This window comes from Neurospora tetraspora (assembly GCF_033439725.1).
Source record: "Neurospora tetraspora strain CBS 560.94 chromosome Unknown B0H65scaffold_5, whole genome shotgun sequence".
Lineage (NCBI taxonomy): Eukaryota > Fungi > Ascomycota > Sordariomycetes > Sordariales > Sordariaceae > Neurospora > Neurospora tetraspora.
This window is the reverse complement of record NW_026944387.1, coordinates 1,272,918-1,296,046: the sequence shown is the minus strand read 5'-3', so window position 1 is coordinate 1,296,046 and position 23,129 is coordinate 1,272,918. Positions and strand designations below refer to the sequence as shown.

The 23,129-nt window shown below is 50.6% G+C and overlaps 5 protein-coding genes and 2 non-coding genes across 7 annotated transcripts; 2 read left to right on the top strand and 5 right to left on the bottom strand.

Moving 5' to 3' along the window:
- Positions 1–136: 136 nt before the first annotated feature.
- B0H65DRAFT_549759 (MFS general substrate transporter) lies at positions 137–2,913 on the top strand (the record flags this gene model as incomplete). The annotated part of the gene is made up of 10 exons (XM_062829683.1): positions 137–446; positions 532–538; positions 611–694; positions 763–945; positions 1,535–2,034; positions 2,122–2,184; positions 2,259–2,406; positions 2,486–2,601; positions 2,663–2,739; positions 2,833–2,913. 10 exons carry the CDS (start codon positions 137–139, stop codon positions 2,911–2,913), a joined length of 1,569 nt encoding a protein of 522 aa, XP_062680354.1.
- B0H65DRAFT_223273 (uncharacterized protein) lies at positions 2,672–4,516 on the bottom strand. Its single transcript, XM_062822083.1, has 3 exons — positions 4,247–4,516; positions 3,535–4,047; positions 2,672–3,443 (listed from the first exon to the last, which is right to left on the bottom strand). Exons 1-3 carry the CDS (start codon positions 4,290–4,292, stop codon positions 2,941–2,943), a joined length of 1,062 nt encoding a protein of 353 aa, XP_062680353.1. The 5' UTR covers positions 4,293–4,516; the 3' UTR covers positions 2,672–2,940.
- A 455-nt stretch (positions 4,517–4,971) lies between these two features.
- B0H65DRAFT_223271 (putative HFM1/MER3 protein) lies at positions 4,972–10,092 on the bottom strand. Its single transcript, XM_062822082.1, has 4 exons — positions 9,745–10,092; positions 9,391–9,690; positions 7,492–9,338; positions 4,972–7,439 (listed from the first exon to the last, which is right to left on the bottom strand). Exons 1-4 carry the CDS (start codon positions 9,968–9,970, stop codon positions 5,115–5,117), a joined length of 4,698 nt encoding a protein of 1,565 aa, XP_062680352.1. The 5' UTR covers positions 9,971–10,092; the 3' UTR covers positions 4,972–5,114.
- Positions 10,093–11,054: 962 nt separating this feature from the next.
- On the bottom strand, positions 11,055–12,711 carry B0H65DRAFT_443377 (nucleotide-sugar transporter-domain-containing protein; the record flags this gene model as incomplete). The annotated part of the gene is given in 5 exon segments (XM_062825633.1): positions 11,055–11,306; positions 11,366–12,076; positions 12,140–12,448; positions 12,524–12,553; positions 12,565–12,711. The coding sequence occupies 5 exon segments, from the start codon at positions 12,709–12,711 to the stop codon at positions 11,055–11,057; spliced, it is 1,449 nt and encodes a 482-aa protein (XP_062680351.1).
- A 2,018-nt stretch (positions 12,712–14,729) lies between these two features.
- B0H65DRAFT_575864 (kinase-like domain-containing protein) lies at positions 14,730–17,258 on the bottom strand (the record flags this gene model as incomplete). The annotated part of the gene is made up of 3 exons (XM_062830634.1): positions 14,730–15,920; positions 15,989–16,619; positions 17,134–17,258. The coding sequence occupies 3 exons, from the start codon at positions 17,256–17,258 to the stop codon at positions 15,042–15,044; spliced, it is 1,635 nt and encodes a 544-aa protein (XP_062680350.1). The 3' UTR covers positions 14,730–15,041.
- Positions 17,259–18,227: 969 nt separating this feature from the next.
- Positions 18,228–18,301, top strand: B0H65DRAFT_t335. Its single transcript has one exon. It is a non-coding gene; the product is annotated as a tRNA-Val (tRNA).
- Positions 18,302–19,182: 881 nt separating this feature from the next.
- On the bottom strand, positions 19,183–19,292 carry B0H65DRAFT_t281. The gene has a single exon. It is a non-coding gene; the product is annotated as a tRNA-Ala (tRNA).
- Between the last annotated feature and the right edge of the window lie 3,837 nt (positions 19,293–23,129).

The window sequence follows — 23,129 nt, the reverse complement described above, 5'->3', positions numbered from 1 at the left end:
CCCCCCTTCCCCATCCTCCATGTCCGTCCCCTCATGACTCCATCCACTTCAGACTTACCCTTTCCCCTCCAAAAACACACTGCAAGACCGTCTAAAAAGACTTCACCGGCCACTACGGCATCTCAGACGAGCCACAATGTCGTCATTGCCGCAAAACGGTGGACACCACCACTCGGCCTCGCTCCGGGATGGGAAGGATGCCCCCGCCGCTACTAACACCGCCTTTGAAAGCACCCCGTTGCTAGACCCTCGTCAGGAACGAAGGGTGTCTGCCACACCAACATCATCACCACAAGCATTATCAGCAAGGCAGCGGCTTTGGAACACCATCTCCAAACGACTCGTTTTCTTGCAACGGGATGATGAGAATGAGAGGTCGCCGTTGGAGAAGGATCTGGTGCGGAGGTTGGATGTCTTTCTGTTGACTTTTGGGTGCATCTCGCAAGGTAGGTTTGAAGTAGGGGGATGATGGATAACTTTGTGAGGACGACATGATGTTGATGTTGATGATGATGTTGTTTGCAATTTTAGTGATCAAGTGAGAATTTTCAATTTGTCCAGTTTGTTTAGTCGTAAGAAAAGTCAAAGTTGACAAATTCGGTCTCGATAGATACCTCGACCAAACCAACATCAGTTCTGCCTACGTCTCTGGCATGAAAGAAGACTTACAACTCAACGGCAATGAGTTAAACTAGTGAGACCACATTCACACGTAAATAGTGACACAGCAGAAGAACTGATGCTTTTGTCACATCCAAACAGCTTCCTCACCTTCTTCAGCATCTCCTACTGCCTCATGCTCATCCCCTCCCAAGTCATCATCACCTACGTCCGTCCCAGCTACTGGCTTCCCGGTCTCGAGATCGGATGGGGTTTCGTGACCGCTCTCATTGCCTTCGCCCAGAATGCCCACCAAGTCTACGCCTTGCGAGTCTTGCTCGGTTTGTTTGAGAGCAGTGCATGGCCGGGCATGATGACTCTTTTTAGTCAGTTTAGTTTCCTTGTGATCTTTCTTTATCTTTGTCTTTCTCCATCCCCACGACACCCCTTTTCCGACTCCATCAGTGTGCCATGTGCTGCTACCTGCATAAGGTAGTGGTTCTCACGGCCACTGAAATGGGTATGCAAGGTACGAATGTAACCATGAATGGCACGATAGCTGACACTTTGACTGTTGGGTCGAAAACGAAAAAGTGTACTGGTACACTCCCCTAGAACTCGCCAAGCGCATGGGCTTTTACCATTCATGTCAAGCACTGGGGTCTATGATGTCTGGGGCGCTACAGGTTGCTGTGCTCGAGTCTCTTGAAGGGAAATGGGGGCTTAGGGGTTGGCGGTTAGTAGTTTGTTTGTTTACTTCCCCTTCCTTTTCCCTTCCTTTCCTCCTTCCCTCTTCACCTCCACCTGTATCTTTATCGTACACTTTTCTCTACCTTGAACCCGCGCATACTCTCCCAATCAACAACCCCCTACCAAAGCTACGCATCCAATATCTCACCTCACCCAATGCTAACAAATCCTTCCATATAAAAAGATGGCTCTTCATAATAAACGGCCTCCTAACCCTCCTAATCGGATTCACCGGCTTCTTCCTAATCCCGGACTATCCTAACTCCCCCAACCCGCGCTCCCTTTATCAAACACCCGCCTATTCCTCCCCTTCCTCCTCCTCTTCCTCCTCCACTTCCTCCACTTCCTCCTCCACTTCCTTCATTTCCTCCCCTTCCTCCCTCTTGCCCAGATTTGGCTGGCTCTCCCCAGCACACATCCACCTCGCCAAACAACGCCTCACGCGGCACAACCGAACAGACTCCAAAAAGATAACCTGGCGCGCCGCCAAGCGTACCTTCAGGTTATGGATCTCCTACTTCATTCCGGCGCTGTATATTGCTTCGGTGCTGGCGCCGTATGGGTACAATTACTTTAATCTTTTCTTGAAAGAACTGAAGAGAGAAGATGGGACGACGCCGAGGTGGAGTGTTGAGGGGGTTAATGCGATTCCGATTTTGGGAAATGGGGTGAATGTTGTTTTTGGTGAGTACCTACTTACTGCAAGAGTCTTGGGGGGGTTTGATAAGGTGAAGTGAACATGAGGCTGACTGATGAGTGAAATTGTGACAGTTTGGATTTGGGCGATTTTATCGGATTTGTTGCAGACTCGGTGGACGTTGTTGGTTGCTCAAGGTGAGTCTTCGACGTCCTCCGGTGCAATTTCATGAGTTGAGATGTGGTTGTGCTAAAACAGCTGTACTATACAGGCGTGATCGGACTGATCCCATGCATCATCATGAGCGTCTGGACATCTCATCCGGACACCACACCGGTTTCTGCTGCTTACGCCAGCTATTTCATGACTTATATGAGTCTAGGAACTGCACCGTTGATTATGTCGTGGCTGTCTGATATGTAGGACCGCCCCTTGCTTGTATCAAGCTCGTCGTTTCGACAGGGAAAGACGATAACTGACTAGACCTTGATCATACAGACTGCCGCAGGACTCAGAGGCTCGCACTTTGATAGTCGGCTACTCGATAGCCGGAGTCTACGCCATCCTGACTTGGTCTCAGGTTCTCATATGGCCGGCTTCGCAGGCTCCTTATTGTGCGTCCCACTCCCTCTTGACATTTGATTGGGTCTAATAAGCTGACCTCCTGTTTCACAGACCACTATGCCTGGCAGATATCCATCGTGCTTTGGATACTCGTCATCATCATGTGTTGGATGCTGAATATTATCGATGTTCGTATTTTACTGTGAGTCCCAACACCTGATCATATCATTGGGAAACCCCTGTTTTGAATTGTGGCCACCCTAACTCATTCCGTCACACAGACCGGAACGTCTCGCAGCAAAAAGCCGAGCCTCCCGCCAGGGTCTACTCTCTTCAACCGAGACCCCAAACGACGACAATGAATAATCACTCGCCACGCTCACACCCACTCAAGCCTCAACCGTCTTAACAACCCCCTTCCCCTCTCCCGACTCCAACAGCCTCTGCACCACCTCCAAATCCCTCAACGCCTCCTCAGGCGTCTGATACTTCTCCGTCTCGCCCTTCTCAATCGCCTTGGCGAAAGCAACCATCTCCTCCTTAACGCCGGTGCTCTTCTCAAACTCATCCGTCTTCTCCCCCTCCTTCGTCTTGGTCTTGACCTGGTTGTGGTTCCAGTAGACGGACCCCTGGGTCGTAACCACCTCGATCTCGAGTCCGGACTTGAACTGGGTGCCGAACGACATGCTGATGGTTCCCGACTTGCCGTTGTTGGTCAAAGCAACGGCGTGCACCGTGTCGACAGGCAACAAACGCTCTTCCAGGAGGGCGCTGAAGCCGGCGACGTGGGTGATTTCCTGGTTGAGTTCGGAGAGCAACATGCGCAGGCCGGCGATGAAGTGCACGCCGCCGTCGAGGAGGAAACCACCTTGGTAGGAGGGGACTTTGCGCCCTGTTTTTTTTGTTTGGTTTGTCAGCCTCCAGTCATCTACCCCTACTCTCAAAGATCCAAAGGGAGGAAAAGGGGGAAGGGGAAAACTCACACTCAGTCTTAAAATACTTATTCCCCTCCTCCACCCACCCATTCATGTTCAATCGAAACGTGGTCAACTTCCCCCCGACCTCCTTCACCCTCTGCGCCGCCTTGATCAGACTAGGCGTATACCTGAAATTCTCCGCAACCGCCCACAACGGCTTCTTTTCTCCCCCAAGTGCCTCATAAAACCCAACCAACTCCTTCGCCGCCTCCACATCCTTCGCCACCGGCTTCTCGCTCAACACATGCTTGCCGGCTTTAAGCGCCTTCTGGATGACAGCCGGCTGCGCGAGGATGGGCAAGGCAATGACGACGGCGTCGATGTCGGTGCGGGCGAGCAAAGCGTCGAGGGTCTTCTCTTCGGGCCCGACGTTGGCTTCGCCGGTGCCGGTGGGCACGTCGTAGTAGACGTCTACGGGAGACGAGGCAGCCGAGGCGAGCGTGTTGGCGGAGGATTCGGAGCGGGAGTAGATGGCTTTGAGGGAGACGGAGGGGACGGATTCGATTGCGGGGAGGTGTTCTGATTAGTGGGTTGTTAGTTTGGTTACATTTTTTTGGTTCTGTCACATTTCGATCGGTATTGTCATGATTGGAAGGGTTGTAGATGTTGTTATGTGGCTTGGTGGTAGTGATGTTGTCGTGGTCATGGTGTTGAGCACCATATAAACCGATGACATCAGTGAGGGGTGAAATTGGGGAATCGAAGGTGAAGGACTTACGCTCCCGGGCAAAGATGCCAGCGCCTAGCAGTGCGATTCCGACCATTTTGACAGGTTACAGTGACGATACAGTTATTCTTCTTTGTGTTTGAAGAATTTGATGAGTGCGAGAGCGTCGGTGACGATGTTTTTAAAGACCAAAGATTCCCAAGAAGATGGTTGACGGTTGTGGTGGTGATGCGGGGGCCCAATCTCGAAGAGTGGGGATTTGGAGTCACTATGTCCGACACGAATGGGGGTCAGTGGATGTCCGATACGAATGGGGGTCAGTGGATCACGATCCTTTTAATGTTGATAATCGGTCCGTATCGCCGGTCTCCCGTCCGTATTTCCTGGATTTATAATGCGCTTTCGACCTCGGTACAGCGCAGTCTCCCGTCTTCTGTGTAACTGGTGATGGAGTCCGAGGCGGGCCGTCGAGTCATCTATGACACCAAATGTGCGGAGACGGCGCTGTTACCCCAGGATTGAGGAAGGACTTTGGCAGTTGATGTTCAAAACCTCGACGATCCGTACTTGAAGATCCCCGAGCATTCACTGCCGTGTGCATACAACACGGTTACATATGTTGAATATGTTGAGTGACACATCATCCAGAATTTGGAAGGGAGAGGAGCACGCGATTGCACACATGCTGGCAGGACATGCCTCATCAATACACCTCCACTAGCAAAACATCGCCCTTCAACTATCACGAGGATTTAGAAGTACATTTTCCTCTGCTGGAAATACCATTTCCCCAGTACCTTTAAACATGTGAGCATAATAAAGTAGCAGAAATCACCGTACCAAAAGGGCCAGCCAACACACCAGCAAAAGCAGCAACCCGCACTCCATCATCCTACACTACATCAACTTCCCTTTTCCTTCACACAAATGTTACAAAGCCTCGAAGCATGTCAATAATGTCAGGGTCCATGGTCGATACCCACTCTGGCTCACCCTCTATCTTTGGTTTCTGGTCTTTGGCCCCATTACTCTTGACATCGTTGGGGGTCTGGGGGCTGCCATGGGCAAATCCGTGTGGAGAAGGGGCTTCGATGGTGTAAGAAACAGATTGGTCATCGTGCGTAGCATCTTTACCTCCCATGGGCACGTCGTCCCAGTCGAGATCAATCACGGTGGCTGACTGGTTGATGTTCCCCGCGGACTGTGGATTGAGCGGAACGAGTTCATCGGGCAAGTTCATGCCAGGTCCGAGAGACTGACTGGAAGGAGTCTGATAGAAGACTTGATCCTTTCCGCCAATGCTGAAGGGCGATTTGGTTGTGTGTCTGTTGCTTGCTTCCAACATCATGCCATCGAGGATTGCGAGATCGCCCGCGTCAAATGGGTCATCCCCATAGACTTGGGTTGGCAATGGAAACATGATGCTCTGATCTGCCACCATGTTCTGCGTTGACGCTGCAGGGCCTCTTGCATCTTCACTTTGGGTCTGAATAATTCCCCAAGCCTCATTGTGTGAAGATTGGCTGTCAATGCTGGTACGTTGCCCCTGGTTGGCGGTGGTTGTTGCGGTTGTCTTTCGCTGCACGCCAGCCGCAATATCTTGAAACTCGTCATCATCAAACGAAAGGTCGATGTAATCAAAATCAACTCCGTCGATGGTTTGCTTCTGCAGGGGCAGTTCCAACTTGGGCTTCTTGTTAACCGGCTCATAGGGCTTTTCGAATGCCTCCTTTTTGGTCGCGGCACGTGGGATTGTCTTGTTGACGGCCACTTGACTTCCCGCTGATGATATCTTGTTCAACGCGTCAAAAGACGATTGAGTCAGTACGCCCTGAGATTCGCTCTTCTGATCTCCTTGCTCTATCTCCTTCCGCTTTTTGGTAGGTCGCTTTCTTGGCTTCTCGATGCCCTCTTGACAACACTTGTGGGTACAAGGCTTCCCCGATTTCGTAGGTGCTCCTCCACTGCAAGCATGGTTGCATTGCCATTTACCGTTTGGCAATTGCACAGGCTCACGGTCTAGTATCTGGCTGTTCTCCATGTCTCCCGAGTCATCGGCCTCATTCGCAGCCAGATGCCTATCAAATTTCTGATGCGCTGGCTCGCTCGCTTGGGTCACAACTTCCATGAGCTCTTCCACCTCAGGATACTCGTCGGGATCTGATTCTGATTCGTACTTGGCTCCATGAATGGCAGGAGCACAGGAAGTTGCTTCATCAGCTGCTTGGAGCAGGTCCGAGTCGTCTATTCCATCATCATCCAGGTATTCTTCGGCTGTTTCCTTCAATAGCCGCTGCGTTTGCCCTCCGTTTGTGGGAGTTGTTCTGCCCTGCCGAGACTGCTGGGATGGAAAAGCTGCTAGGGGTACCTCGTGCTTCAGAATTTTCGAGACGAGTGTTCCAACAATTTCCTCGCAGCTGAGATGGCAGATAATACGCTCATCCGGACTTTTTAACGGAACAGGAAATGGAAGTACGAGCCCGATCTGTTTGTCGATCTTCCTGAGACTTCCGCGCCAAAAGTATAGCAGATTCCCATTTGAAGACTCGATCATGAATGTAAGCATCGGGCACCTGCCCAGCCAGTTTGGGGGGCCGTTCTGGTTGTGGTATCGAAGTGTGGCTTGAACGTTGAGTGTTACGTCTTCATTGCGCCTCTTGGGGGTGATATATTTGACGACCGACACCTCAATATCAAGACGAGGGAACTTGTCAAGATCTGCTTTCAGCTTCTTTCCAAATGGCGGCTGCCGAGACATGAGCCGTTCGAGTTCAATGCCTTCTTTCTCTGCAAGCTCCAACACTGTCCGAATGCCCTTGCTTGCCAACTTCCTCATACCAACTGGACCAATGTTGGGAATCTGGGTGAGTTGTGTTGGACGACCTTCCCAAGACTCGGCTGAAAGTGCCCTAGCCAGTTCCAAAGCGCTCTTCACTCCGGGGGCATCACGATCAAACCCCTTGCAATCAATTACAGCACGTGCAAGGCGCTGGAGTCTCTCGAATATCATCTTCTTTTCCATCATGAGCTGTCGTCTGAGCTTGGACGCCTCAGTGGAATCTGGATACTGAACACACCCAAGATGAACCTGCACAATCAGGGAGATCTTGTGTTGAGTATGCTGGACTTGCTCTTTCACTGGATACATAATGAGCGGGTTCTTGTTGATCTCCCGGAAGAGTGTCCTTTCGGCGGGTTTTATGCGAAACTCTTTGAACTCTACTGCTTCAGCGAGAGCAGTGATCTGCAATTGAATTAGCTATTTGTTGTAAACATCTTTGAGAAGATAACCATACCAAGGCATCAATGCCAGCAGCTCGCGGAATCTTCAATATCAACTTCATCGTCTCGAACTCCACCATGTACTTGGACATTGCACGGCCATACTCTGTACACTTGAACTTTGCGTCTGCAGTCACTAACTGGGTGTTCTGCAGAAGCTTTATGTCACGCTCGCAAATCTCTTCGAGCTTGTCGTCGATCTGGGAAGGATTCGAGATGTCACCTGTAAGTCGGTAATGATCAGGGTTTCGTCTGAGACGAACACTCAAGAATGTCCCACCAAGCCATAACTTTGCTGAAGAAAGATCACTGATTGTTCCAAGACATATCTCAGAGTTAAGGTGCTCGATGAGGTTGAGATGCAGGGTGCTTTCGAGTATTTCCCGACCGGAGACCATGTTTTCGTAGCGTAACTTGTTTGAAGCACGCGTCAGAATGACAGCGGTAGCGCTGGTATCAAACTGCGGTCGGCCCGCTCGTCCTAGCATCTGCATAACCTCGAGATCCGAGTACTCTTGAAGCTTGTCGTCCATGAAAGCGACGGTCCCTTTCATGACGACCGTGTGACAGGGGAGGTTGACGCCAACGGCCAACGTTGATGTGCAACAGATGACGCTCAAATCCCCTCTCAGAAAATGTTGCTCAATAGCAACTCTGTCTTGGACGTCAAGACCCGCATGATGGAAGGCAACACCAAACTGAACAATTTCCTGCAGTTCGCGGCTGACAACAGGAATTCTCTTTTTTGGAATCGGCCACAGGCTGTTAGTTTCTGACAACGCCGAGGCATACTCCGCCAGCATGGTGGCCGTAGACTCGCATGATTTTCTCGTAAAGCAGAAGACCAGAATCGGTTTCCGTTGACTGTGCTTAGAGAGCAGCATGGGGAGTTTCGAGTCGAGAAACTTGTCAAAGATGAAGTCATTCCCATTGCATTCGTATCCGTAGACATACTTCTGCAGCTTGACAGGACGAAATTCCTCACCAAAGACCTCACGGTGAGCAGGGAGCTGTTGAGTCGTGTGATTACGTCCCAGCCACTTTGCAATGTCATCTGAGTTGGGAATAGTGGCGCTCAGTGCAACGAAACGAACATTAGCCCCAATAGTCTTCATCCGCGACACCACAGCCTCAAGGGTAGCACCGCGGACGTCCTTGAGGATGTGAACTTCGTCGATGAGGAATAATTCGACAAGTTGGAGAAGCTTGCGATGGTCCTGCCACTTGCGTGTTATGGAATCCCACTTCTCGGGAGTGGTGACAATAATGGAAGCTTCCCCGACTCTCCTCATCTCGGCTTGGGAGGTGTCGCCGGTCAGCTCAGCACATTTCAAGCCCATATGGCTGAATTTCTTCTCCCAATCCCTAGCCTTCTCGGAACAAAGAGCTTTGGTGGGAGCTTGATAGACAATCTTGAAGTTCTCGTTGCCTCGATCAAGAGCAAGTTTGCAGATGGCGAGTTCCAGGATGGCTGTTTTGCCGCTTCCTGTCGGTGCAGATATGACCACGTTGTCGGTGGACCCATAGACAACTCCGAAACATTTCGATTGTACAGCATTGAGCAATTCGTAAGGGAAGACTTCCTGAAACCTGCTTGGCAAGGCCTGTCGTACACTCACCAGCCGTATACCGTGAACAATTGGGGTCGACTGAGTAGAATCTGTGTGGGTAGCTAGGGATGGCTGGGATGACTGAGATGCTTCCATGGGTTCTTCGACCACATACGACATCTGACGGGCGCGTCGAGAGGCACTTTGCTTTTTGTGCGCGCTGGCTCGTATGGTAGGACTGGAGCTACTGAGGCTATGAAGAGTGTCTTTGGTGGGCGCTTGACTCGCGGGGCTGTGTGCGTATGAAGCTGCTGGGCAATGTCAGACCGACCACAAGATATCTGATGGGGGAACAAGACCAACCGGAATGCATCGGAGGCGTTAGCTGCTGGTGTGAGCCATACAGTTCCCTGAGGCGATGATTTGGTTCACGGCTGATAATTTCCAGTGTCCTCGGAGTCGGGATGAGGTGATCATCGGTAACAGGTACCATGGTGGAGGTAGGCGGGCCAGCAGACATGGACTGGGACATAGTGGCGTCCATATACGAGCTGTATCCGGGGGAGATGTGAGGCCGGGCATGTCTGCTAAGATGCGAGAGCGCAATTTGATATTGTTCGTCGTCACGAGTTTGCGGGGCAGGATGGGCAAGAAAATGGCGATCTGGGATTTGTCAGACTCTGGCAGAAAGCCATGGCGTAGAGTTCAATAACATACCGAAATTGTCTAGCTCGTCTGCATATGGCTGAGGTGGTTCGGCATAGTAGCTTGTTGGTGGCCCAAGCTGTCCACGGTCGTGTTCATCACGATAGCGTTCCGGGTAATAGCCCGGACGAGGAGACATGGCAAGTTCGTCGCGGTCATCGAGGATATCGGATCTGTGTCTTTCTCGCTGTCTTTGGGCTATTCTTTCGCGCGCCGACTCGCGCCAACGTCCCGTCATGGTTGCTTCACGTTGTGATCGATGGGGGTTCAACGATGGCACGACGGATTTGAACAAACGACAGCAAGTAATGCGAAGTGGTAACGAGCGATGGAAAGTGAAGCTATACAGACAAAGCTCATTTGGGGGTCGAGGCGGGGTTGAGTTGACACAATTCTGTGCGTGGTCGAAGCCCTGAGATGGAAGCCACTCCCAGAAACGGAAGGAGCTTCGAGCACTCGCCGGCGTGACGCAGTGAAAAATATTTAGTAAGAAGACGGAAGGAACAGTTGAGCCATGGACGGAAAGAGGCAGTGAGAGATGTCCGGGACCAACCGCGGACTGCCGATGCGGCGGGCAGTCACATCAAGCAGCGAGGGCCCGACGACGTGCCTTCCCTCGCGACACCGATCAGGAGGTGCCGTTTGGAAATTGCCCACCGCTCCTTCCGTACTGGATGCCCAACTAAAAGATTGCCCAGCCAGACTTTGAATTTGACGGGTGAACTGCATGAGGCGACTGACCTCCTCGCTTGATCCAAGAGCACCGAAGTTCAGGTTGGCTCATGACAGGACTGGACAATCATAGGAGCGTGAAGTGAGAGAAAAGAATACTTGTATACAAAATGTAGTGTAAGACTACATGCAAGTCCCTTCCAGTTTTTCAAGGTTCTTGTTGTGAACGATGGCATCTGGTTCCTCCCATGCCTGGAATAAGAGAAACCTGCGCACGCCGAACCCGAATACGATCCTCTTTCTTCCAACTCCTTTTTCCCTCTAAGCATCGGTCGTGTATCCAGAGCGCCGGTTCTGCTCGCGCAGATGCATATACAAACCCAAAAAGTTCATGTCCTGGTATCTCTCATTTGCTCATGCCATCATAACGAAGCCTCCATCAATCCCAAGTTCCCAAAACAGGAACACATGCGGTGATTCCAGAGTGCCTGTAACATCAAAGCAGCCATTGCCTAGTAGCCTCGGCATGTCGTTTGTTTTTGTTTGGGCGGACGACCACTTTCCCCACCTTGCAGCCGTTCCCCAGAGTGCACCCAACGTGGGTTGCTTCCACGTTCAATTATTTGTTCGCTCGTGTACCGTCGTTAGATTCACTCGTCCAACAACTTGCCCCTAGACGATGGTGTACGTGCTAATGGTGATGGCGAGGAAGGTCTTGAGGTTGCCTTGGCCGAATCCATCGGGTTGACATTCAGCAGGTTCTGGTCCAACAATCTCGGAGTACGATCGATCGTGGTCTTTTCGTAGTCTACAATGTTAATGGGAGGAGGTCGAGACCGCTTCCTGTCGGGTGTGCTGTAAAGGTAGGTAGATCCGATCACAAGGGCGGTACCAATAATGAACTGCAGAGAAGGAGTTAGCGCCAGGCGGGTAGAGTCCATTGCAGGGAGCAAAAACATACCGAAGAGGTCATATCAAAGTTAAAGAAGAAGACGCTGAACACGCAGCTAATGACGATGCTAATGCTGGTAGCAAAGTTCTTGGCGATGTTGTCGGCGTAGTTGATGCAGATGGAGGATAGCAACCCCCCAACTGCCTGGAAGACAATGGCCGTCCAAACGATGCCGTTGTACCCATCAAAGAACCCGTGCTTCGCGATCTCCTCGCCATCGTTGTAAATGACCCCGACAAAAAGGGCGGGGAAAAGCGAATAGAAGGAGAGCTGGATGTTCCGAGTCCACACAGACACGTTGGTCGAGGAGTCCTTGAGAACCTTCTCAAAGTAGACACCGGTCACGCCTGAGACGACAGCAGCGACCAGGCAGGCGGTCAGTCCAGCGGAATAGTTCATCACCAAGCGGCCGCCATCTAGGTCCTCCTTAATACCCTCGTATGTTGCCGAGCGCTTGGTGAGCTCCGTAGCCAAGCCTTCCATACCCCTCTTTGTCAACTCGCGCGCCACATCAAAGGTCGCGCCAGCGGCTTGGCCCAGCTCGTGGACGGATCGAGGGAAGAAGTGGTCGCTGAAGTCGTGGATCGTCAAGGAGTTGTCGTTCGACGATGGGAGGGAGACGATGGAAACGCCGAAGGTGAGCACGATGAGGGATAGCCAGCGCTTGATGCCCAGTGTGCGGCCGAGCATAACCACGCTAAAGAAGGCGGTAGTGATGATCTAAATAGTGTCAGTTTCTGTCCCCTCTAACGCGCTCGTGACCCAACGCATCAGGGCACATACCTTGAGTTGAAAGAGAATCTGGAAGTGGACGGGATCCAGATTTCCCAAAGCTACGTATTGCAGCGTGTTCTCGAGCGTGTACAGCACGGCGGGAATAGCCAACTTCCATCCATCTCCAGCAAAGACCGAGTTGTAGATTTGTTCCAGGATGACCGTCAGAGGTGTTTGCGGAGCTAGGGTATTCGAGACTTCGTAGATGGAGCAGGTCAAAGAGATGGCGAGCTTGATGACTTCGTTAAGGAGGACGGCAGTCGAGGCAAAGTATCGATGGTCGCCAGGTGGTGTCATGATTCGCGAATAGTGCATGATCTGTTCGGACCGTGGTGTTAGTCGATACCGCCACTGAGGGCATCCGCGCCAGCTTGGCCAGCAAGGTACACATACCAGTATAAGTGCCGAGTTTTGGAATGTCAACTACAACACACGTTCGGTCGCGTTAGCAAATCTCCCGCCTTTTGACGAACGAAGCCGGACAGGTCTCCTACGGTGATCAATGAAGCCTGCTTCATAGGAATGCCGAACAGAGTTGGACCGCTCGCGGCGAGCGCGGGCGGGGTGGCGGACGGAGCCATAATGGCGATCGGTTCGGCGAGGGCGACAGCAACCACTCGTCAGTGCAAGTGTGGTGGTAGTGCTCGTTGCTTCGATCGGTAGACGTGCAGGTTATATATGAAGAAAAGAGGATGAGGTTGTTGCAAAGCGTGCGCGAGTAGCGGGCGACGGCGTCTGGCCCTTCTTGAGGCTCCCGGGGGGGTTAGTCAAGGGTGGTTGGACCTTTTGGCGATGCTGTTGGTTGGTTTGTGACCACAAGTGGGAATACCGACGTCACGGGCACGAAAAAAGAAAAGCTGGAGCTGGAGATGCCAAAGAAAATGGCCAGCCAACTTGATACGTAAACGTTCGGCAGCACGGTCGCGCTCGCATGGAACCTTGTACCCCTGGAAGCCCTGGCACTCTGGTCTGGCATTCTGGTCTGGCAGCTCTTGCTCCGTTTGAAGCGGATGGAAAGTCTCAAGCAACACTCCTGCCCTGCGAAACTCGATCAAATGGGCGCATGAAAGGTGGCCCTGCAACCTCGTCAAGTCCTGTCATACTTTGTGCACCAACACCAGTGTTTGGTACGATTCGATGCAGCTTTTGGCTTGTTACTGGAGGAGAGGCGGAGGGGGAGTGCGCCGTGCAGCGTTGTGTGCAGTATTGACGTAGGTATGTATCTATTCACCTATTTCGCTCGGGGATTCTCTCCCTGCTTGGCTGTTCGCGGACACCAACGACCAGCAACGACCGTTTTCGTCGACGGTCTTGTTGTCGATACCAACACTCTTTGGTCAAGAAACAAAGTTCAAAGTCGATCGTTTTTGTGGTGTGAGGATCGTTGGTTGTAATGGCGGCTGGTTGGAAGAATGCCCGTGGTGCAAAATTCACAGCGGGGGGCCTTTCTGAAGTACACCTGTGGTGCATCTGAAACCTAGGCCGGAAAAGTGTCAGGTCGACTGGCTACCCTGACTTCCATTTTACTTCCATTCTCAAACAAATGGATGTCACAGGTCACATCATCTCCCTACGTACTTAAGAGATGACTGATCCAGACACTGAGCAACTGATCAAGTTTAAATTTGCACGTTCTTTGGTGTTTGTTCCAGAAGGAAACTCACGATCGCCTTTCCGGGCCAGCTTTCAACTCGGTCGCCAGGAACAGTCCACCGCTCACCGCCTTGGTACGTACCTTGAGAAACCTCCATTCAGATGCATCTGATTCCCCACAGTAGAAGCAACCTAATGCGCAGGGGCAGGGGCAAGCGCATCTCCAATCGAACTCCACAACAAAACACACCCAACATCACCACTCGCACAATGTGACAAGAAGAGAACATGTCAAGTTGACAACATGACAACATGAGAGGCCGCCATCTTGTCTTTGTGGCTGGCACCCGTGAGTCGTGACCTCACTCGCCAACGCTGTGTAACTACACACTTTCCAACTTTCACAAGGCCACAAGCTCTTTCTTGAAAAACTTCCCAAGATCGGTGATCACAATCAAGAAGACATCGGCAAAAAAAAAAATAGTCGGCTCGCCGGCCAGCCGCTAACACCAACTGGAAAGAACACTCGGGCCTCCCCCGCATTTCTCTCGGTTCCAGATCCAGTGATTGGAGCTTGCCGCCCCTTCTTCCCCACAGCATCTGCAAGTTTGGCCGCTTGGCCTGCTTTGGTGTCCACCTTGGCAATCGATTCCATTCAGCTGAGCAAGTCCAAAAAAAAGTTCTTGCAACCCCATAACAAAACTGTGATCGAGGATGGAAGCGCGGTCAACAGAACGGAACGGAACGGAAAGCCGGCAAGATCGCCGAAATTGGGCTGCGATCTCCAGCTTGCCTTGTTTTGTTGCTTGTTGCACCTCGGTGCCGGTGCTCTCTCGGCCTCATATGTGCGCGCGACTGCCCCGGACCGGACCGGAAATTCCACTTCTGCGGTTGATATCCGGAGCCGGGACCGCATCCCCGTTTCCCGGTGTCCGGGGATCCACTCCGGCCATTCCCCGACCGCCGGTCCGTCTTAAATCAGCCGAGTGCAACTTGGTGCCGTACTGCCGTATACAAGATTGAACGGTGTCCGATCCACAATGTTGTGAGTACGATTACCTGAACACCTGAAGCTCACTTGAAAATCCAATGTTTTATGTCAAATTATGTTCCGCCTGTTATACTTGAACGACGCTGCCTAGACTGCTTCATAACGTTTGTGGTCATGATGCGGTTGAACCAGAGCGCTACACCAGAATCACCTCCAGCAAAGATATATGGTCCCCTTCTCCCCATCAGAATCAGAACAAGAAAGCAATCTCCCCCAGAACTCCCGGCAATCAATCCTTTTCCATATCATTCCATCTCAAGAGCCGATTCACCAACCCAAACCATGATGCTGAGGACCCAAACCATCATGCTGAGGACTCTCCATCTCGACAACCGAGACATCAACCTGAGGATCTTTCATCTCAAGAGCCGAGTCATCAACCTGAGGGCTTTCCACAACAAGAGCCGAGTCATCAACCTCAGGATTTCCCATCTCGAGATCCCTCCGGAGATTGGAAGCCACAGCAGCCGCGGCAACCGCAGCAGCACGTCTTTGTGCTGTAATGCCCATGAGCTTCTGGATGCAAACGGACATATCACGAGGCTTGGCCCTGTCATGCGGATTTAGGCGTAGCATAGGCCGCAGTAACCCCAGCTTCTGATTCTCAAAGCTGGATACTTCACCGGTGGCTTGCTGGAAAGCTGCCTCGACAGCTTCCGAGAAGAACCCTTGGTCCACCTTATCCCACACGTGCGGCATAACCGTTGCATGCGGTCTTTTGGTGACACATATCATAGTCATGGCCAACGCCCACACATCGGCTGACGGTTGCGTGCCGCCCTCTTTTTCGTCGACAAAGTCCGTCCACTCGGGTGCACGAAATAGCGGCCTGAAAAACCCCTCTTGGCCAACCCATGATCTTCCACTGTTGCTGAAATCAGCCAGTCGAAAGTTGACATGGCCGTTGCGGAATCGTTTGTACAGAATGTTACCCGGCTTGACATCCTCGTGGACAATGTTCCTTGCCGCCAGATAACCAAGTGCCAAGGTCATCTGCAACAAAAGCGAACTCCACAAGTCTTTCGGTACCAAAGGGCGTGTGATGTCAAACTTCAGGCCTTCAATATCTCTTCCGCCCATCCAGCCCAAGTATACGTCGTTTGTGAACGAGTTCAAATCGTGGCCCAGGTACTCGACGATGTGAGGCTAATATGAGACCAGGTTGTTAGCATGATCTGCTCAACTCCCAGTGACCATACGATGTGGGAACTCACGTGCTGCATCAATTGTAGTCGCTTGATCTCGTTTTGGGCTGCTTTTCGATTGGCCCATGGATTGGACTCGGTAAATCTCTTGATGGCGACTTTTTTGCACGAGTCCGCGCCGATGGTGGTACCACTCGTTACCATAGCCTCTTTGCCTATGCGGCGATGTTCCGAGCCACCCCAGTAAACATTCGAGACCCGGAGGTAACCAGGTAGATCGAACGTTGGGCCAGGTAACAAGTCTTGCCTGTGTTTCAGGAATGTCGACTTGAGCTTCTCCAATATCTTCCAAATGGGTTCATCCTCCCATACAACGTCAAATGTATACCCAACCTTCACTCCGCGATGTCGAGTCTTCACCGTGAGCCTGTAGTCTCGGCCGGGCATCAGGGCCACCGACTGTCCCGAGTTGATCCATTCACCTTGGAATATAGGGGGATCAGGACCTTGAAATCCAGGTAGACGGCCTCGGGTTTCATGGTGAGCGACGAAGGCGCTGTATGTTGGTAGGCTTTGACCGACACGTATGAGAGGTAAGTAGGTTTCGGGGTTGATCACGACCGAAAACAACTCCGTAATCATATCGGTGGGGAGCCAGAGATCGCCGTGTTCGCCAACTGTAACCACGAGATCGGCGCTCCTGTGTGGCGTTTCGAATCGTCGTACATGGTAGCCGATGTCGAGAAGGAGCGCACCTTGGTCAACCGTACAAAAGGGCCGATTATTTTCATAAATATCCCAAGGCGGACTCAGGCCTCCGTAGCAAGTTCGGAGACGAAAGATTGCTTCCGGGTGAAATACGGATGGGACGGATGAGGCGGATAAAAAGGCGAGCCACGGGGGAGGAGATGGGGTGGATGAAGAACCGAACGACTGACGAGATGATGCCCAAGACATTGTTTCGGTACCTGAAAATATGTGTATACGTTATGAAGTGGTGAGGCCGATTTCGTCGCTGGTGTTTCCAAGAACAACTTGCTCGACGTTAACCTGGGGTCCGTTGCCTTATGTACGGGTAATTGTAGACGTGTCCGAGGGGTTGATGCTTTGTGAAATGTGAAGTCGCGATGGACGAGCTGAATGAGCCATCAAGTATGAATCGGTACTCACGATCTGTAAAGCCCTCTCAACCTACCATGTTAACCATGACTTACCACGCAGCAGGCGCACTCGAGCCTTCGGCAGTAGTCACCGCTGCGGATTTTGTACAAACGGTAGAGACGGCAACTGGAGGCCAGAATGGAGTGAGTGAGAGGAGAGGGACCAGGCCCGTCACCATGGAGAAGCCGAATTACTGAGGATGTGTCTCAACAGTTTCAAGGACAAGAATACAGGAACGCACAGAGCCAAGGGACTGCTGAACGCTCGAATATCTCAACTCCCAAATGGAAGTCTTCACTTGCCTGACCAAGTCGTATGGCGTTGGCCACTTTTCCATCAACATCGCAAGACGTACCTACCTACCTTCCACATGATGTATATCTACAAATAGACAAACATGTGGAAGGCAGTCACGACAGGCTTCACTTGAACTTGAAGCAACAGTAGATAACAAAATGCAGACATGAAGCCAAAACATGATGCTTTCCCTTCTCAGTCACTTCCTCTTCGCCCTTCCCCGTCCTGCCGAGCGGTCATGGCGTCCACAGCCACGACACGCGATATCCTCTCCGAGCACCACCCACTCCGCCTCCTCCTGCCTCCGTTGACGCTGCGACTGCGATGAATGTGATGATGGGGAAACTCAACGTGCGGTCGAGAGGGACTTACGATGCCGCCTGCTCCATCATCTATTTCTGTACAGAGCAATAACGGTATGCCTACGGGTAGGCAGCGGGCGTTGAGTAGAACGATAAGTATGAGGTCGGTACCAGGGCAGTCCACGGGTCAGGAACAAGGGCAAGCGCAGGGGCAAGAGCTAGCGAGGAGTCATACTCATGCGAGGAAGTTGTCGACGAACTCGTTGAGGGCGTTTAGGTTGGGTACTACCGGTGTCGGGGCGAATGGTACGGGGGAGAGGGGGAGGATGAGTACGAGGATTGTTCCTACTTTTTGAATGAGTGAATAAAAGAAGCATGCGGGGTATTGCGATTTGATTCATTGTTAGTTAGCGACAGTTATCGATGCTTTCTTCTTGCGAAGTTGTTTCACGGTGTCGACGATCAAGAAATGAAAAGGTACTACGTGGACCACATTTGTGGGTTGATTGATATGATACTGAACCTGTTAGAATTTAATATCCACAACTGGTCCGATGGTGTAGTTGGTTATCACGTCAGTCTAACACACTGAAGGTCCCCAGATCGAGCCTGGGTCGGATCATAAGAACTTTTCTTTTTTTTTGGCATTTTTCACGACATTTCCACTTCTCTTTTTGTTCTGCTTGTTTTCTCTCCAAGGATGGATGCACCAGGAGACCAGTTCTATGACATTCATTGTCTGGTTATTTTTTTTTTGTATGGTTATGGTCATGGGACAATTTTATTTGAAGCGATTCATTGGGTTCCATTCAGAACTCCAGAGTTTCTTCACTTGACTGACACATGCAACTTCGACAACCAAACCTTCATCCATTGCGATACAATTGCTAGGTTATAATGCGCGAAACGATCTTTCAGGCTTTATTTAGCCAGTGGTGAAGATAAAATATAATCACAGAAGCAGCTTCCTACCAGGTTCGCCCCATTTCTTCTTCCAGCGGCCGGTCAATGGAAAGGCGAGTGATTGCAGATGATGCCAGCGCACGTCGATTTGAGGAGAGAAGGAGCGACACAATAGAGAAGTTACGGTTAGCAACCTAATGAATGTGCCGAAATATAGGAGCGTTATTCACGGAAAGCACGGAGAGATCGCCAAAGAGACAGGAGCACCCGAACAATGAATGACACGAGGGGATTCGGAAGATGTAAGCAAGCATGACTGTTTGTTGCAGCTTGGACTTTGAAGTTACAACTTGTTTTCTGGTCGTGTTTCTTCTGTCAACCACGCAACCATTATCGTCATCCATGTGCAATCCTCCTTCTCTTCATTCAACGAGGCATTCAACATAAAAATTTCTGGACGAATCTGAAGACCTTGAATCATCTTACCTTGATGCGCAAGAGGATCAAAAAGGAGAAAAAAAAAAAAAAAAAAAAAAAAACTATCACGGTGCAGGGGAGGGAGGACCTTAATTAAGGGCGCAAGAAAAACCCAAAAAGAAATGGACGAGCTGGGAATCGAACCCAGGACCTTTCGCATACAAGAGACAATCTGAAGATAAGAATGTTATAAGTATGCTAAGCGAACGCTCTACCAACTGAGCCACACGCCCTTGTGATTGGTTGTTGAATGGGTAACTTATCATTTCTCTTATAAGCCGGACCTGAACATGATCGAGGTGGTCTAGCAACAGGAGGATGTATTTGGATATGACGACAACAACGAAAGCTGTCGCGGTCGTAGTCCCTTCAGCCACGCATTTTGGTAAGGGAACCAATCCATGTCATTTGAATCTCAATTTCAAGTTCCATTAGTTTACAGGAAGAGTCCAAAGAAAGCTCAGCACCAAACACGAGTGTCTGCACAACATCCTCTGATTGAGTCCCGTCGTTGACATAATGCGTCCCCCATGTCCCCAACGGTCATCTTTGTGGGTTTGCACAAAAACTACAATGAACTGGTTATCATCACCCTTTGTGTTCCTGGACGACAAAGCAGAAGGACGTTCTATTCCAGGTGCAAGAAAAGCCGAACAATGAAGAGAAGAGAGGAGTGGACAATGCAACACATGGTTAACAAACGCTTTTTGCACTGATGATAGTTGTGTCATTATGTAGATTTCAATATTCATGTCGACCAACTTGTGTTATAACAACTTATAGAACCATGGTTACTGAGCAGAGTGGCAAGAAAATTGACTCTTCTGTGGAGGCGTTCAGTGTTGGTATTCGCAAGCACACCTCTAAAATTCCCAGTTCAGATCGAGGCTCACTCGCACCGGCGAACAGACTTGCCGACCGACTGCCGTCAAGGCCGGAAGTCCCGTTCCTCACATTCTTGTTGTGCATATTTGGGAGAACAACGAGGTACGTCCAACAGTCAAGAAGTATCCCCACAGCCGAAACTAACCATGACCAGCTGCTACCTCTACCTGACTCATCCTGCACAAAACAAGACAACCAGTGATACCCCAACACCATCATCGCCTCAATACATACCTACGACTTACCTTACAGCAAAATGTGCTGGACAATCTTCCAAGGCCCCATCCACCACGCCTGCTCCCACACCGAGACCTACCCTACCTTCACAGAAGCAATCAACGCCCGACCAGGGGACTGCGACTGCGACTACACCGTGACGGAACGCGGCGGGCCCTCTGGCATGCCGTGCCAATGGTGTATCAAGCTTGGACGGTGGAGGTATAGTAGGGGGTATGTTATGTGGAGGCCAAAAAGGCGTAGCTGATGAGGTTGATGTTGGGTCTGGTACCTCTACCAAAGTTGGAGGGAAAAAAAAAACAGCTTGAGTCATGATACTGGTCCCAATGAGTGCCATCATCGAGTCGCCTAGAGTAGAGGCAATGTTTGTTTTGAGCCAGACGTTGGGAAGGCGAGGAGGGGAAGATGGAATGTAGTTGTCCCTACGTTCCGTCTGACGCGTCGTGGTGTTGTGGTGTTGTGGTTATGGAATGTGCTCTCTGTTAAGTCCGGCCAGTGTTCCGAGGCAAGGTATTGGAGCTATATTCCTGTTCCTTCTCAAGCCCAGAGCCAAAGCCATACCATGATCAATATTGGTACCTGAGAACTCAACGTCGATGTGCCATCGGCCGGATTCGGCAATATCACTCTAGCTCTTGATCAAGAGCACATGCATTCTCTACAGTGCTCGGATACCCCGGTGAATGCAAACTCTCACGATGCTCATGGCTGGATTCGCCTTCCCCATATTGGATTTCTGCCGTGTCACGATGGGGATTCCACACACAAATGGCGTTTGCTCCGATCTTCCTGGGGTGAAAGATCTCGCATGCCACCTTCCCCATGATTTTGATATTAACAACCGAGCGGGGTTGAACCGCAAGCAATCAACATGCGGCGGCGGCTGTAAAGTCATCCCGACTTCAATCCCGCGACCTGGGCACTGGGGCTGAAATTGCCATCCCATCGTGAATTGAGGTAACACAACCCCCGCGTGTCGTTGTACAAGACCAATGCAGGAACCGTGTGGATCCGTGGAATGCGCTTCATGAGAAATCCCATTGGGCTTTGCGACTTTCATGCATTCTGAATCATCATCGGAATCCGGAGCGGCAAGTAAATGGGTAGGCACATGGACTTCTCGATGATCGCCAGCACGACTTCCAAAGTGGCTGTTTAATCTTCAGACATGCGTGCTGATTTGATGTCGATCGCGCAAGGACGCCATACCTCCCGCTTTGGCGTCGCTGAATCTGAATCAAGCCGGAGGAGAAGCTCGCTAGTTGAAATCGTAACCCGCAGGAGATTCGGTCAAGTTTGCTCACTTGAGCCGACTGGAATATCACAGCTTGAAGCCACGAAAGGGAGAGAAACATACCTACCTACCAAAACCTTCAATGTCCGTCAGACCGACCACAAGCCGGGTTTGGCACCTCATCCGGCGTCGGGAATCCGCCTTCTCCCTGCCGTTTGCTGGCTTCACAGTGTCGCCGAGTCACCCTCCGAGCCCGCGCTGGCGCAATTCCCATCACGGGTTCCCATCCATCCATCCGCCTTCAATAGGTGTGTGTGTGTGTGGGAAGTATGCAGACAGCACACATACGCCTTGAAAAAAAAAAAAAGAACTCTCAAGCAAAGCGGCCAAGTATTGCCATCTTGCCATCCTGCCCAGTCAGAAGATACCGTTCCTCTCCCTCAAAGTGTGACCAAAATGACAAATCGAAGGAAGGCCAAAAAAAAAAAAAAAAAAAAAAAGCATCGTGCCATGCACGAGGAAACCCAAGAAAGCACCACAAAACGAGCCCGGCACAAAACAAAGAAAAAAAAATGATGCAACAACACGCGTCTGGTACCTGAGTCCCCCCCCCTCTCACAACAAAGACAGCAGGTGAAAAATAACCAAGAAAAGCATACCCTATATTTGTCGACCGCATTCTCGCCAGGAACCAAAACTTCGAGCTCGTTGAGCAAAGGAGGTCTGGAGACGGTCGTCATTGGTTGAATAGGCCGGGCATCGGAACGTGAGCCTGGGCCCGCCGCGTCTGCGGTCTCACCCCTGTCCCCCTAACCCCTGTCTCACTGATTCCCTTGGTACTAATCTTAACTTTCTTGATTTCCCCATTAGCACCAATGATTCTTTTCGGAATAGCTTTCCTTCGGCCTTCATGGCTTGGGACGCAATCGGTAGATGGGTAGACTCAAATCCGTCCGTGGATAGCCTAAACCCACTTTTATACTTAGTTATACTCTAGCACCCCTAGCCGCCCAGCCTAGTATACCGTATACATCGCTGCCCAACCGCCGCCATCGTCGCGCAGTCTATTAATAATCGTTAGTCTTATACGCAATTAAATGAAGCCATCATAAGACTTTACTTTAGTATTAAATAACCGTTTATAGCGATTATTTATTATCTTTATTATTATTTTGTATAGTGTCCTCGACCTCGTAGTATTCGCGTAATATACTTCGCCTGCCCGCCCGCCCGCCTAAATAAATTAGGAGCCCAACTAACTAAAATAACTAACGCTAACGGGATTTAAATAGAATCGTTAATAAAATACCCCCAATTCCGCTTCGAATAATTATTCCTAACCGGGGTACGCCTCCCTTTATTAGATTTCTATCGTTGTTAATCCGCCGCCGCCCTCGTAAGAGAATGCGGTTACTATAATCCCCTAACGAACGCGCTGTTAAATAGCGGTCTCTAGTACTAACGAGGTCTCTAATACCAGCGGGGTCTCTAGAATTAATGAGGTTAATAAGGCTACTATTTACTTCCCTGGGCTATAATAATAAAGTCGCTACGTTCGATGCCTTATAAGAGCACGTTGTATAATAAAATTTTACGGTTTAATTATATAATAATATAAAGAGTAGGAATAGGGGAGAGGAATAGTTCATTATACGTATTAATTACTTTTATATATACAATTGCATTTATAAAAATACTGGGCAAAGGATTCAAA